At 41.9% G+C, this 13,155-nt stretch overlaps 1 protein-coding gene across 1 annotated transcript in view; it reads right to left on the bottom strand.

Moving 5' to 3' along the window:
* Positions 1-6,337: 6,337 nt before the first annotated feature.
* The window catches only part of GABRR3 (gamma-aminobutyric acid type A receptor subunit rho3), a 30,919-nt gene continuing 24,101 nt past the window's right edge, over positions 6,338-13,155 (bottom strand). Inside the window, 2 exon segments of the mRNA XM_041748763.1 lie at positions 6,338-6,493; positions 10,545-10,713. Coding sequence (XP_041604697.1) covers positions 10,667-10,713 — 47 coding nt within the window. The 3' untranslated portion in view covers positions 6,338-6,493; positions 10,545-10,666.

Here is a 13,155-nt window from a genome sequence, read left to right as displayed (position 1 = left end):
CTGAGGTGGGAAAAGAGAAAACACACTTAAATCAGTATAGGCTTGATACCTGAAAATGAATCTCCATCAAAGTGAGTTCATGTGTGTGTGTGTGTGTGTGTGTGTGTGTGTGTGTGTCTCTATGCACTTGCTGATTGACTGACTAATAACTCCAAGTATCCAAAAAGCTGTGGGAACTACCGGAGATGCCAACAAGGGGCAGAGAAGTAATAGCCAATAAAGCATATTAATCATTGATTAAAAATAAGGCTATATTCTAACTATACCCCCAACAAGTTCAGGTTGTTTCATATAAATATGGTTCAGCTATATAATACTGGCTAATACACATCAATCAAGTAGAATTCACCAGAAACTCCACCCCTAAATTAACTGCACAAAAGGGGTAAGAGGTAACATCGTGAGAGAATTAAATGATCCTAATAACTTGAATAATTTGATTATTTTGGTCAAGATGGCATATTATATTGATTACTTGGTGACCAACATGCAATTAATTACTTTGATTGCCTAGAGACACACCATCTTTGTACAAATGAGCAATAATAATCTGATTACATTAATCTAGACCACGATATTTTCCCAAACAATAAAATATAATTAAACACGAAAGGCCTCTCAGTTCATTTTGTGAATCAACCACCTTTTTAGCTCCTACCCTTCTTTCTTTTGCCTTATTTTTCTCTCCTGCTTCAAATTCACATTATCTCTATAAGTCACATTAAATTATTCGAGCTCATTTTCACAAAACCTTCTCTTTCTTCACTGTGTACCTGAGCTGGATATTCATTCTAAAAATATCTTTAGCCGGTCCTGAGGTTTCTTTCGCATTGATTCATCATTTAATTTAAATATGGCTTCACCTACGATGCAACTTAATTAACAAAACCCATTTTAAGTTATTCTTGGGTGGTATGATTGCACTAAAAATTCATTTGTTGTGTGGGTTTGTGTTCATAACACTTCTTTAAAGTGTAAAACACTTGAAACACCTGCATTAATGTTCTTAAGAGAAGAAATGAATGGCGTAAGCACTTCCCTTCTTAGGGGGCCTGGTTCAGGTAGCTAGTCCTGCTGACCGATTGGGTAATTGAATTAATAACTCCAAGAATCCAAAAAGCTATGGGAGCTACCTGAGATCTCTCTGTCACTTTTAAGGGACTCAGGCTTGTATATCAAACTTCAGAAAGTGTTATTGCTTCCCAATAGTAAGAAGATCTACTAATGATATTATAACTTCATTTCCTTTTGATTGCCTCAGGCAAGGAGTGAGCAAGGAGCAGCACAATTGTGTAGAAAGCCTTTGAAGCACTCTTGTAGAAAATACGTTTTTATAATGAACTGTATTGATCCTGGGAGCAAAAGTAATAGCTCATCCATCAAGTGACTTAATTGGTAATAAAATGTAGTTCGATGTTTCCTGCATCACACTGAGTATCAATATATTGAAAAGAAAACTATGGTAATTTTTCTCACTGACTGAAATCTCTTTTCCACACTTGGCCCCATTATTGATCAGAAAACATTATGATTCAGCAGTAGATTGAAATGGAAAAACAAGGGACAGTGTTGAACTTTATCTGAAGCCCCTGTGTTCCTGCAAAGTAGCGAGGGTCAAAAATTATGCCCACTCCATGCCCCCCCATCCTGTCTTCTGAGAAATGACTACTTTGCTGTCATATATTCTGAGAGAAGAGCCACCTCTACCTCTACTCCACTTCTGAATAGGACTCCCTTGTTTCTCTTTTTTTGGATTTCTGGGCCACCTTCCTTTATTTTAAGATGTTCCTCATGAATAAACATCCTTCCTATTGCAATAACCTGATAAAATCATCTCAATTATCCAGTGCATTTTTGTCTTCCACAGTTTCTTTACAAGAGAAAACAAAATGTTCAAGTTCTTTGTTAAATTCAGGGAAGTCAAACGGCAGCTGGAAAGCGATAGGACTTTAAAATGAAGCAGGACTTTACAGTTTGACTGTTTTAAAGCAATGTTTACAAGGAAAGAATAGGTGGCTCTATTCCACAAATGAGGTAGTTGGAACGAAACATCCACTGTGTTGCCTAAGGCCCTGCCAGGAAATAACAGCAGCACCAGGTGTACAATTGTAGTTGAAACAGCAATTTCCTTACCACCTTTTTCTCTTTTTTCTTTGAGGGTGTTGTTAACCTCATTGGAATTTTGACCTTAATAATGACTATAGAATTTGTATAATTCCTTTCCTCATTAATCTCCATGTTAAAAAATTGTGTGTGTGTGTGTGTGTGTGTGTGTGATTTGAACAGGCTTATGAGAGGCACAATACAAAATGATAGACCTTATTCATGAAAACTAATCCACCTGCAAGGATTAAGATAATGTAACCATAAATTAAGATTGTGTAGCAAATCATATGCAAATATTTGCGATCCCAGTTACTCTCCTACCTACAAAAAGGGCTCCTGATGGCAATCACAGTCACGGAAGGAAGCAGAATTTCAAAAAAAATAGGATCGTATAGGTATTTTATACAATGTCTAAACTTCTTTTATCAAGGGAATGCCAATGGTGATATGTCCATATAAATGGAGAGGTAAGTGAGTCTGACAAGGCAAATTCTAGTGGCAGTTAGAAATTCTTCTAATGGAAATAAGTGCTGAACTTTGGATATAGTTAAAAATTGTTTCTAAAACAATTCTACTTCTAAATATTCTTTATGGTGCCAATTGCAGCCCATTATAATCGCATGCAATAGGAAATAAAGCAAATGTCCCACAAGAGGAGATGGGTTAAGTAAACTATGGTACACTAATTCCATGGCCTGCTCTGCAGCATATAAAAATGATTTTGCAGGGCAAAAATGGCATAGACAGTTGTTTATGAAAAACAATTTTTAACATAAAAAATGTTGCTTATGACCCAGAGAAGAAAATCTGACTACAAATTGCATGAGTTAGACACATTCCCAATTAGAATGTAAACTCAATAAGATAGGGAGTGTCCATCTTTACTGTGTCCCCAAGAGTGTTTAGTATGATATAAGTGTTTGAATTAATAAATGCAAGTATATTCATAATCATTCCATTAGAAAAATATATGTTATGCTTGAAAAACTCTAGGAATATGCATTAAATTTAATTCTGAATGAATTTTTTTGCCAATTGGTTTTTTTAATTTTTTGTTTATTTCAAAGTATTTATTTATTTCACAGAGAAAAAGAGAGAGAGAAAAAGCAGGAGGAGAGGGAGAGAGAGAAGCAGGCTCCCTGCTTGGGAGCCAGACAAGGGAGCTCAGTCCCAGGCCCTTGGGATCATGACGTGAGCCAAAGGCAGATGCTTAACCAACTGAGCCACCCAGGCACCCCAGTATTTTTAATCTTTATAATGAAATTGTATTTCTTTTGTAATCAGAACACAATAAAAATGAGTTGAAAATTTATCTTTCCATAGATTTTTCCATAGCAGTCCCTATAAAATATCCTGTTTCTATATTTAGACAGTTTAGAGAGCTGGCTGCTTTTTCTTAAATCTTAAAAAAGCAGCTTATTTTCTGAAATCCTCACATTTTATCCAAGCTTATCACTCAGTGAACAATCACACGCAGTCCATCTGGATTGTGATCAGTAAATGAAGTGAAAATCAAAACGAGGTAACTATCACACGCTGTCACTCATACATTTTGCCGGTAACTGTGATTTCATTCCTTCTGAAATAACAGAACCAGAAGCCTTGGTGGTCCCTGGTAGAAATGAAGTCCACAGCAACAGTTATGTCCTCGCAGTCTTCACAAGCCACTGATGTGAGATGAAAACTGGCCGAAATCCCAGGGGCTCATTCTGAATGCTCTGGTACTTCTCTTGAGCAACAAACATATTTCAGACATTTATGACTGAAGAATGAATGCAAAGACCATTTCTAGACGTTAACAAAAGTTACGTTTGGTTGGCCAACAATTGTGCATTAGCGCACTCCTCAAGAGGAATGCTGGATATATGAGTAGTGTGGTGGAGACCCATTCTTCTAGCCTAGACCACCAAATGTATTCAGGGATACATTTGATTTGAAATTGTGAAGTGAATATGTCCAGGGGAAGCTTTGGACATCCTGAATGGTATAGTTCCAAGTAGAGAAAAACAGTCAGTTCTGAAGACCAGAGAGTTAGAAGTAGGGAATGATGTTCTGTTCATTTGTAGATTTGTCTTTTTTTTTTAACATCAGTTATATACCAGGTATGTCAGAGTCAAAAGTGTTAATCCAACTGTAGTACTCTACTTAAATAATAGCTTGCAAATTCCCAAAGAGCCATCTAGGATATTAGTCTATTCTGTATTTTGAAAATATAATCCTATGAAATGACTGTTCCTTTGAAGTCAAGCTTAAAAACTATTAAATACATACTTTTAAAATGTATTTATGGTCTATCTACAATTATATGGAGAGGGGTTTTACTAAATTATATTAGCTCTATTTTCGACAGTTTCCTAGAAAAATATAATCCTTAAAAATTTTGAAATAGCTGCAGAAGTTGTGTGAAGGAAATAGAATGAAGTATCCCAGAATTAGCCTGCCAGTGCGGAAAGTTATGATAGAGATGGAATTTGCCTTTAAACCTTTTGCACCCAAGAGGAAAAGAAGTTTCTAGAACCCTATGTCATTCACAGCAGAGAACCAAAATCAATGTTATTGGTAAGTAAGCAGGAAGCTGCTTGTTTCTCCACCTGGCACGAAGTAATTGAAATCATTTTGACTCATTTTATGGTGAAATAAATGGCAATACACTGAAAGTAACACATCATTTAATTTATTTCCCTTAATTCAATGCCAGAAATCAAAATAGGAAGGGCAATATCTCATACTTCTTATTGCGGGCTGGTCTCTAAATGAAATCTTTTTCACAAAATACTTAACACAAAAGCATGCACCCTGCCAGTCTACAAAATGAATGCTGATCATTGGAGGTTTTTCTCCATAACAAACATTTATTTAATACCCACTTGACCTGATTTACTTGGTTCAACCATGTTACTACAGGATTACTATGGGATACACAGATTTCTTTTCTTTCTTTTTTTTTTTTTTTAAAGTTTATTTATTTACTCATGAGAGACACAGAGAGAAGGCAGAGGCAGAGGGAGAAGCAGGCTCTTCACAGGGAGCCCAACGTGGAACTTGATCCTGGGACTCCAGGATCACGCCCTGAGCTGAAGGCAGACGCTCAACCACTGAGCCACCCAGATATCCCAAGATACACATATTTCATTCAATTTTTCACTCAATGCCAACATGTTCAGTTGTTTATAAGTTTAGAGTCCACATCCCTTCATGGATGTTCTTTCTTCCTTTTGGTAGCCCCTTTCCAGAATGCAGACAGCACAGTATACAAGTCCTATTGTTACCTCTATTGCATTTATTATTTATGATTGCTACCAGTTCACTGTTCACTGACAGCAGGAATGTCGTTTTGTATTTTTTTAAAGTACATAACACCTAATAAAGCGCCTGGCACACGTAGGAGGTCAATAAACATTTGATAAATATAGTAACTAATTAATTAAATGTCTCTTAAAAGCTATAAAGGCTCTAACTCAACTACAAAATACAAGATTCCATTATTGAAGATTGATGGATTAATTTAACATTAGGATAGGAGCAGTTTAGATTTTCTGCTCTTAGATTCAATAAGATGTGGAACCTAATAGTGAAAAAGAATAGACTTGGTTGGAGAGAGACGGGAAAGCTCTTCTTGCACGTCTCTGCTGCGAGTGTCCACGGGGCCACCCTGATGCTGGTGTTCTTCCTTGTAAGGGTCCCACTCTGTTAGTGAGCTGGCACTTGACTAGCACTAAGGACTAAATGTTTCTTGAATTATTGTCAGAGCTTTATTCCTTGGGTAAATGCAAAAAGTTTAGGTTCAGAAAGCAAGGAGGGTTCAAGGGAAGTGGTTACCAAGCCCATCCCTATGGAAATCGTTTTTCTGTCATATGCTTGCCTGCGACTCTTACGTATGGAGTCAAATTCTCCTGGGACCTTAGACTCTTCCCTAGATGTAAAACAGTCAACTTTTAAATCTTCTGTGGGCCAGGAGAGTTGACTGGCTGACTTCCAGTTTAGTCTAGTACCGTCCAACCGATAGTCAAGGGTTGTTTGGTGCTGTTGCAGTTTTTAACATAATCTGATTCCAAACCCAGTATTATACTTTGGGAATTCCCCCTCACACATATATACCCCAGTAAAACAAGTTAAATATGATACACACAATGGGGAAGAAAATCCTTGAGTAGGTGTCAATGACGTGGTTGTTCTCCAGAACTATTCTAGCAACATGCCCTCCTAAGGACTGCCTTCTCTTTACCTGAGACGAATCTGTGCTAGAGCTGCCTGTGCATCTTTCTCGCACTGAGTCCTCTTCTGAGTGTAGATAAGAGGAAGTCTGGTCCATTTCAGTCTTGCTGTCATGGTAACAGCCATCCAAGGCCATGGCTTGAACTGTATCAGTATTATACGTTCCAGAAAGCTGACAAGAAGACTTTTGTTAGTTAGTCATGAATACGGTACTATATGTAGGAATTACAGTAAAAGTCTAAACAATCAGATTTTTAAAATAGATCATTTCAAGAAATGCTAAGGATTTTTTGCTTATTTTAAAGAAAAGAATTCTGGGTTTTTTTTTTAATGGTATCTGATTAAAAGTCATTTCAATCATAAATGGAAAATATCAGAGAGATCTGTTTTTAGTAGGGGTTTAGCAAGGTTTATTATCATCTCTGTAGAGATGTCTGAACATTATACAAATAAATGGTTCACAATTACAATGTCAATGTCTTCTAATTTAGTTCTGGCCTGATAGACTGTGACACTCACAGCATGTTTCCCAAGAAGGGAACACAGTTTCAGGTTTCCCCTTTGTTTCTGAATAGAATGAATTGTTTGTCCTAAATTTGAGTTGAAATTGAATAGGATTTATCAGATGAGCGATATAAGCCAATTGGATTTGCTTTTCAATATATTTTCCCCTTTAGAGAAAATACAGCAATATACCCAATCAGTGTAGGGCTTTTATTTTTATTTTTATTTTTATTTTTTATTTTTATCTAAAACCAGAACAATATCATCTGGTGATCCATTTATGCTTAAATTTGACGTTGGGGTAGGAAATGATTTTAGCTGCTCTTTTTCCATGCAAATTGGCCAAGCCTTCTCATTTTTGCTGGGAAGTATCTATAAATGATACTGACATAGCCTAATTAAACAACTTGAAATTGGCTTATTTTTCAGAAGGAGAGAATTATCGATGTTTTCTGGCTCCAGTGCCTGATTGCATCTAAACTACCATTTTTCTTTAAGGTTTCACTTTGAGGGAGAGAGTGGTTCTCGCTGATACAGAGCCATGTCTAGGAAGCGGCTGTTACTAACTGCTTTCTGAGAAAACAAAATCACTTCTTCATCTATAGTGAAGTTAAAAAACAAACAAATATGAACAGGCTACCACTGGATGAAACTGTTCACAATTCAAATTGGAGGCTACAGAGTAAATTCTGCCAAAACATGTATTTGGTTCATAGCCACTTAAAAACCCAATATTTTACTGAATTGAACAGACACAGAGACTATTTTGTGTAGTCAGCAAACTAACCAACGACCCATACTCAAGTTATATGTTGACCTTTTTTGTTTTAGCCATAGAAACTTCACAGTAAAATGAAAATGGATCATATAAACATGAAATAGATCAAGACTCAAAAACTGACCTCAGGTAGCCAAAAACAACATCAATAATATGTTCAACTCTGGATCTGAGGCTAGCACAACTAACACAGTCTCTTCCGTGGTTTACTGCAGCTACCCACAACACCGCTGGCTTATCCTACTGGACATTATGATTATTTAGAACCATTTATATAACTGATTAAATCTCGCAGCATACGATTTACCAGTAAGGTGCTAATTTCCACAATTTTATAAGTTGGTTGTTTTCATAGAAACACTTTTAAAATGGGTCTTTAATTTTTTATCCCAGCCTACAAATAAGCACACACCCAAGGCATATTATATCTAAAATATAGATTTGACTGTTTTCTATTAAGTTCTAAGTCCTGGAAGTAAGAAAACATTTGGATAAAGGGATAGAAAAGAAAGTAAGGTCCCTTCTCCTTTCTGTGCAGAGGTCAACACCGGGGATGATTTTTCCATGGCCCTTGATGTTCTCCAGGCCCTTGGCATTGGGGTGAGGTTGGACCAGGGGTTCGTGATGGTGGTAGCATAGGAAATGAGCTTTGCTTAACTTCATGATTTCATAGGGAGGAACTGCATACCCTAACATTCCTGGCCTTTCTCCCTATCCCTTCATTCCTCCACCCTAGAGCTTTGGGAGGATAAACTGGCATGTATAGTTCAGTTCCTTTTGAGTCCTCACTCTGGGACCTGCATTGGTATCCAAGCTTGTTTTCTGAAACGAGGTAAAAGGAGGCTGTCTTCACAGGGAGAGTCCCGAATTGTCCAGCTTCACCAGTGACCCAAAGAGCAAGTGTGTTGAGTACAGTGATGAAGTACTAGTGAGACCTGCTGCTCACACACCTAAGGCACCCACTCCCAGCTGCTTTATCACCAGCAGAGGTGACATCATCCTGTCTGTCTGGTGCCCACATCCTTCTCTCTCTAAACCCAGGTATAGAGGAAAGAGGTATCACTGATTTTCCCCCAAAACCTATAGACATGGCCTTCCACCCTGCCCCTCACCAGGGCATCATCCTCCCCCTTCAACAATTTCTCATCTTAGACAGCCCATCCAATCCTCCTTGTCAAAACTGCTATTCTCTCAGAGCCTGTGCTCTGGGCACTAATCACAATAAGATCTTAACATTTGTGCAGCATTTTACAGTTCGCAAAAGTTTCAGACTACACCGTTTACACTGTGAGATAAATAGGAGAGAAATGCCAACACTTGGAAAAATTAAGACTGTTTAGGAGACAACCTAATGAGCAGAGCGATGAAGGGTAGGGTTAGGTTTGGCATCACTTCTTGGAGCTCCAAATCTTGTGCTCCTTTATTTCGCCCTGCAACTACAGGAATGGGAGGTAGGACATTTCTCTGAGATAATTGTGCCTTTGAAGGAGGATGCTCAGAATGGCGATTCTCAGCGGCTGGGGGAAAAGGAAGATGGGGAGTTGTATGATGGGCACAGTGTTTCAGTTTTGTAAGATGAAGAAGTTCTGGAGATGACTAGCACAAGTCGGTGAATGTTCTCAATACTACTGACCTGTACACTTAAAAACAGATAAGATGGTAAGTTCTATGCTATATGGATTGTACCACAATTTTAAAAAAATGTTTTTAATGTATGATGAGCACTCACTAGATGCTCTCCTTCGTGGTACCCAAGGGGTACAACCCCATCTAGTGAAAAAGAAAATTCAGGAGCGGGAACACATGTGTTGTGTGGCTGGTGGGGGTGGGGAGATAATGACAAGTTTCGAATCAAGAGGCTGGATAGAGGTGGGCCCAGATTACTATAGTGCCTCTTTCTTGGGTTAACCATTTCCCATATAAAAACAGAACAGGGGCGCCTGGGGGGCTCAGCTGGTTAAGCATCTGCCTTTGGCTCAGGTCATGATCCCAGGGTCCTGGGATCCAGCCCCACATGGGACTCTCTGCTCTGTGGGGAGTCTGCTTCTCCCTCTCCCTCTACTGCTCTCCACACTTGTGTTCTCTGGCTCTCTCTCTCTCTGTGTCAAATAAATAAAATAGAAATCTTAAAAAAAAAACAACAGAACAACAAAATTTTTTTCCTCATCACACATTTTTGTCTCTGCAATCTTTCACTTCACAGATTACCTAAAGCGTTACCATTCACAGTGTGGGCAACTGACCAACAGCATCTGGGCCTTGTTAGAAATGCAGACTCAACGGTCCCCCACCCCAGATCTACTGAATGAAAATCTGAGCTAACCCCAGGTGACGGGTGCACACCCATTACTGCATACTTGTCTAAAAGCTCCTGGTTTCTTCCCACCTGCCTGGCAGTCACGGTGGGTCTGGATGCGGCAGGGACACCTACTCACACATTGTCAACAAAAGAAATGGAAGCATCAGCAACAAAGCAAAATCAGCAACTACTATAGCTTTGACTCGGAGGATATATAACAGAAGAATAAAGTTGCTTTACAGGGGACCCGAACTGCAACTGCGTCTCTGCTGGCCGTGAATCTTTTGGCAAGTCACTTTACTTCACTAAAACTCTGTTGCTTCATTTTAAAAATAGAGATAGTAATCTCTTGTAAGGCTTAATTCCTGGAGCTGACGTGGAGCTTCCATTTGAAAAGAGGATATAAAACTCTGAAAAGTAGGAGATGCTCTCACTACAAGTGTAACAAATATTAAATAATGTTTGGGGCATGCGTTGGGGTGCGTATAAGAATTTCTTAAACCAATATGGATCTATTACGGTCAAATTATGTGCATATCTATGCATGTACAGGTATCTAGACACACACACACACACACACGGCCTCAAGTGTAGGCCAGCAAACAAGTTAATATGATCAGTGAGGCTTCCAAAGTACGCTACCTCAGGTCAGTTCTCACAATAACAGGGAACTGGAGCCCCCGTCCTTTGTGGAACGAAGCAGGCCGATATCTGTCCATATTTATTAAACACTGGCACGAGGAACAGGTGATGACATTTAGGACTCAGAAGGCAACTTTTACCCCCGCAAGTATCCTTTGAAAAGAAGAACCTAAAAAAAAAAAAAAAAATGAAAAGAAGAACCTCTCTTTCTGTTCTATCACTGCCCCAAGGGACAGGAAGAGAACCATAAATCCTAGCTCTGGTGGACAGAAATATCATTTGTGGATTGAGAGCCCACTGGAGTCAGGGAGGCCCCCAAACAAATCATGATTCCTCTTGGGCCATGTGACCTTGGCTAAGCCACTCCTAACTGCTCCTACCTCGCCTCTGGCAAATGAAGGTGAGGATGGGTGGGCCGACCTCGTGGGGTGACTCAGAGTAGAGGACACAGTGCCCTTAAGTGGTTAGTGTCCTACCAACACATGCTACAGGTCTTAAATGTTGCCTGTCTCCTCATTGTCACCATCACCACCACCACTTTGAAAGAATGGAGTGTGCACAGCAAACGAAGGACAGAGTCAGTGGAGAGGGGCATAAAGAGGAATTGTCGCCCCAGAAGTCCCCTGGCAAGGAAACCAGCCAGCACCCACCGATAAGGTCGGAGAGCAGAGGCCACAAACGTGCACAGGCCAGGCGCATGCAGGGAACACTGGACGGGGCACCTGGGGCTCCGAGGTGCTCAGGCCTGAAACAAGGGCCTGGTGGGGTGCTGTGGTGATGAGCTTGGGGGGGGCACTGCTCCCTTCCTGGCCAGTGGGGTTCCTCCTGTGGATGGAGGTGCTCAGGGTACCTGGTGAGCAGAGCTGGGTGGGGGGAGATCTGGGACCTGGTGAGTAGAACGGGGGTGGGGGGGGGGGAGTTGTTCGGGATTTGACCTGGTGAGCAGAGCTGAGAAGGTAGGAGGAATCTGGGACCTAGTGAGCAGAGCTGGGAGGGGAGGGGGGATCTAGGACCTGGTGAGCAGGGCTGGGAGGGGAGGAGAAATCCTGGGCCTGAGAGGACTGTACATCCTTTTCTTTAAAAAAAGATCTGATTTACTGGAGAGCGAGAGAGCGGGTGCACGGGCGAGTGGAGGAGGGCAGGAGGAGGGCCCCGCAGACTCCAGGCAGAGTCGCAGGATGGGGTCAGGACCCCAGGCCCCCAGGCCCCAGGGATCAGGGCCTGAGCAGAAGGCAGAGGCCCAGCCTCGGAGCACCCACGCAGGGAGCTCTCCTTGGGTTGGTCTTTCCACATTTCCCCTCCCTCTGCCCACCTGGCCTCAGCCTTTCCTTGCCTCCACCCGAAGGCGTTGGGGACTCCCAGGTAGCTTTTCGGGCTCACCCCTCCACCCCCGGTGGGCCTCCTTGAACCTCCCAGGAGGGAAAAAATACGTGGTCAATTTTAAAAATCCTCTGGGAAACGGGTTCTAAAACCATTCCCACTGCCCTTCCCCATCATTTTGCAACTTTTACAGTTAAGACATTGTCTTTGAGTCCATCTTTGAGCTTCCAGTGGTCGGGGGTGAGGGTGGCATGGCCCACGTCCCCTATGCGACACCTGCGAGCCCTCGGAGATGCCCGTCCCTCCTCCCTCGTTAGGGAAACCACAGTTGGGTTGAGATTTATTTATTTATTTATTTATTTATTCAGACGCAGGAGTGTGCAGTGGCGGCTCAGCGGGGGCAGAAGGTCGGTGCCTGTGAAATGCCACTTACTGTCCCCTTCCCTCCTCGTCCCTCTCTTCCTTTCCCTTCCTTATTCTCCAGCATCAGAGGGGATGAGATCAGGGATGGGGGCCAATGGGAAGAGTAAGAGGCAGGCCCGGAGGCGGGTGCGCCCTGCCAGGGTGCTGCCTGGAGGAAGGGCCAGGAGCGTCAATATTTGAAATGTGCCCTAGCTGGCGCGGCTTGCTTTCCTACCTTCCCACCAGGGAGGCGCAAATGGAGCCCTTAATGATTTTTATAAGTTGTGAGGACATTTTAATGTCAAGGGACAGCCGGGAACAGCAGGAGGAGCACCGTGCCGCGCCCCGGGGTGCACAGCTGCAGCTTCCAGACCTTTCCTCCCCCTTCTGCCCCAACTCCTCAGGTTCTCGCAGGGGAGCCCCTATCACAGACTATGACAGAGCCACCCACAGCTGGTCAACCTCAGATTCAGTGTTTCCATTTGTACGATCAAGACCCCCATGAGCTGGCAATCTGGCAGTCACCCTGGGGTCCCACCTTCACCCAGATCTGAACCCCAGGAGAAGGCACCTAGAATGAGCGCCATTCTAGCTCTTACCATTAGTGCAGGCCACGCTCCAGAGCCCCCCACACCCCCCAATGCCCGAAGACCAACAGTCTGCACACCAGCGCCTGCCATTTGCAGTCCTTGCTACGGAAACGTGGACAGGTGAATTTTTGATTCCCTTTACAGGTGGCCGTGCAGCTGAAGCCAAGATGATTAAGCAGAGCTGGCTGGCCCTTCCTGAATGTTTACCCACCGCAAGCCACGGTAAATATTATCAGCCACATGTTCAGGAAAAGAAATACGAGCTGAGAGTGGCCAAGGAACTGGCCTGATGTTTGTCA

The sequence above is a fragment of the Vulpes lagopus genome, chromosome 1 (genome assembly GCF_018345385.1).
Source record: "Vulpes lagopus strain Blue_001 chromosome 1, ASM1834538v1, whole genome shotgun sequence".
Classification (NCBI taxonomy): Eukaryota; Metazoa; Chordata; class Mammalia; order Carnivora; family Canidae; genus Vulpes; species Vulpes lagopus.
This window is presented reverse-complemented; position numbering and strand designations above follow the sequence as displayed.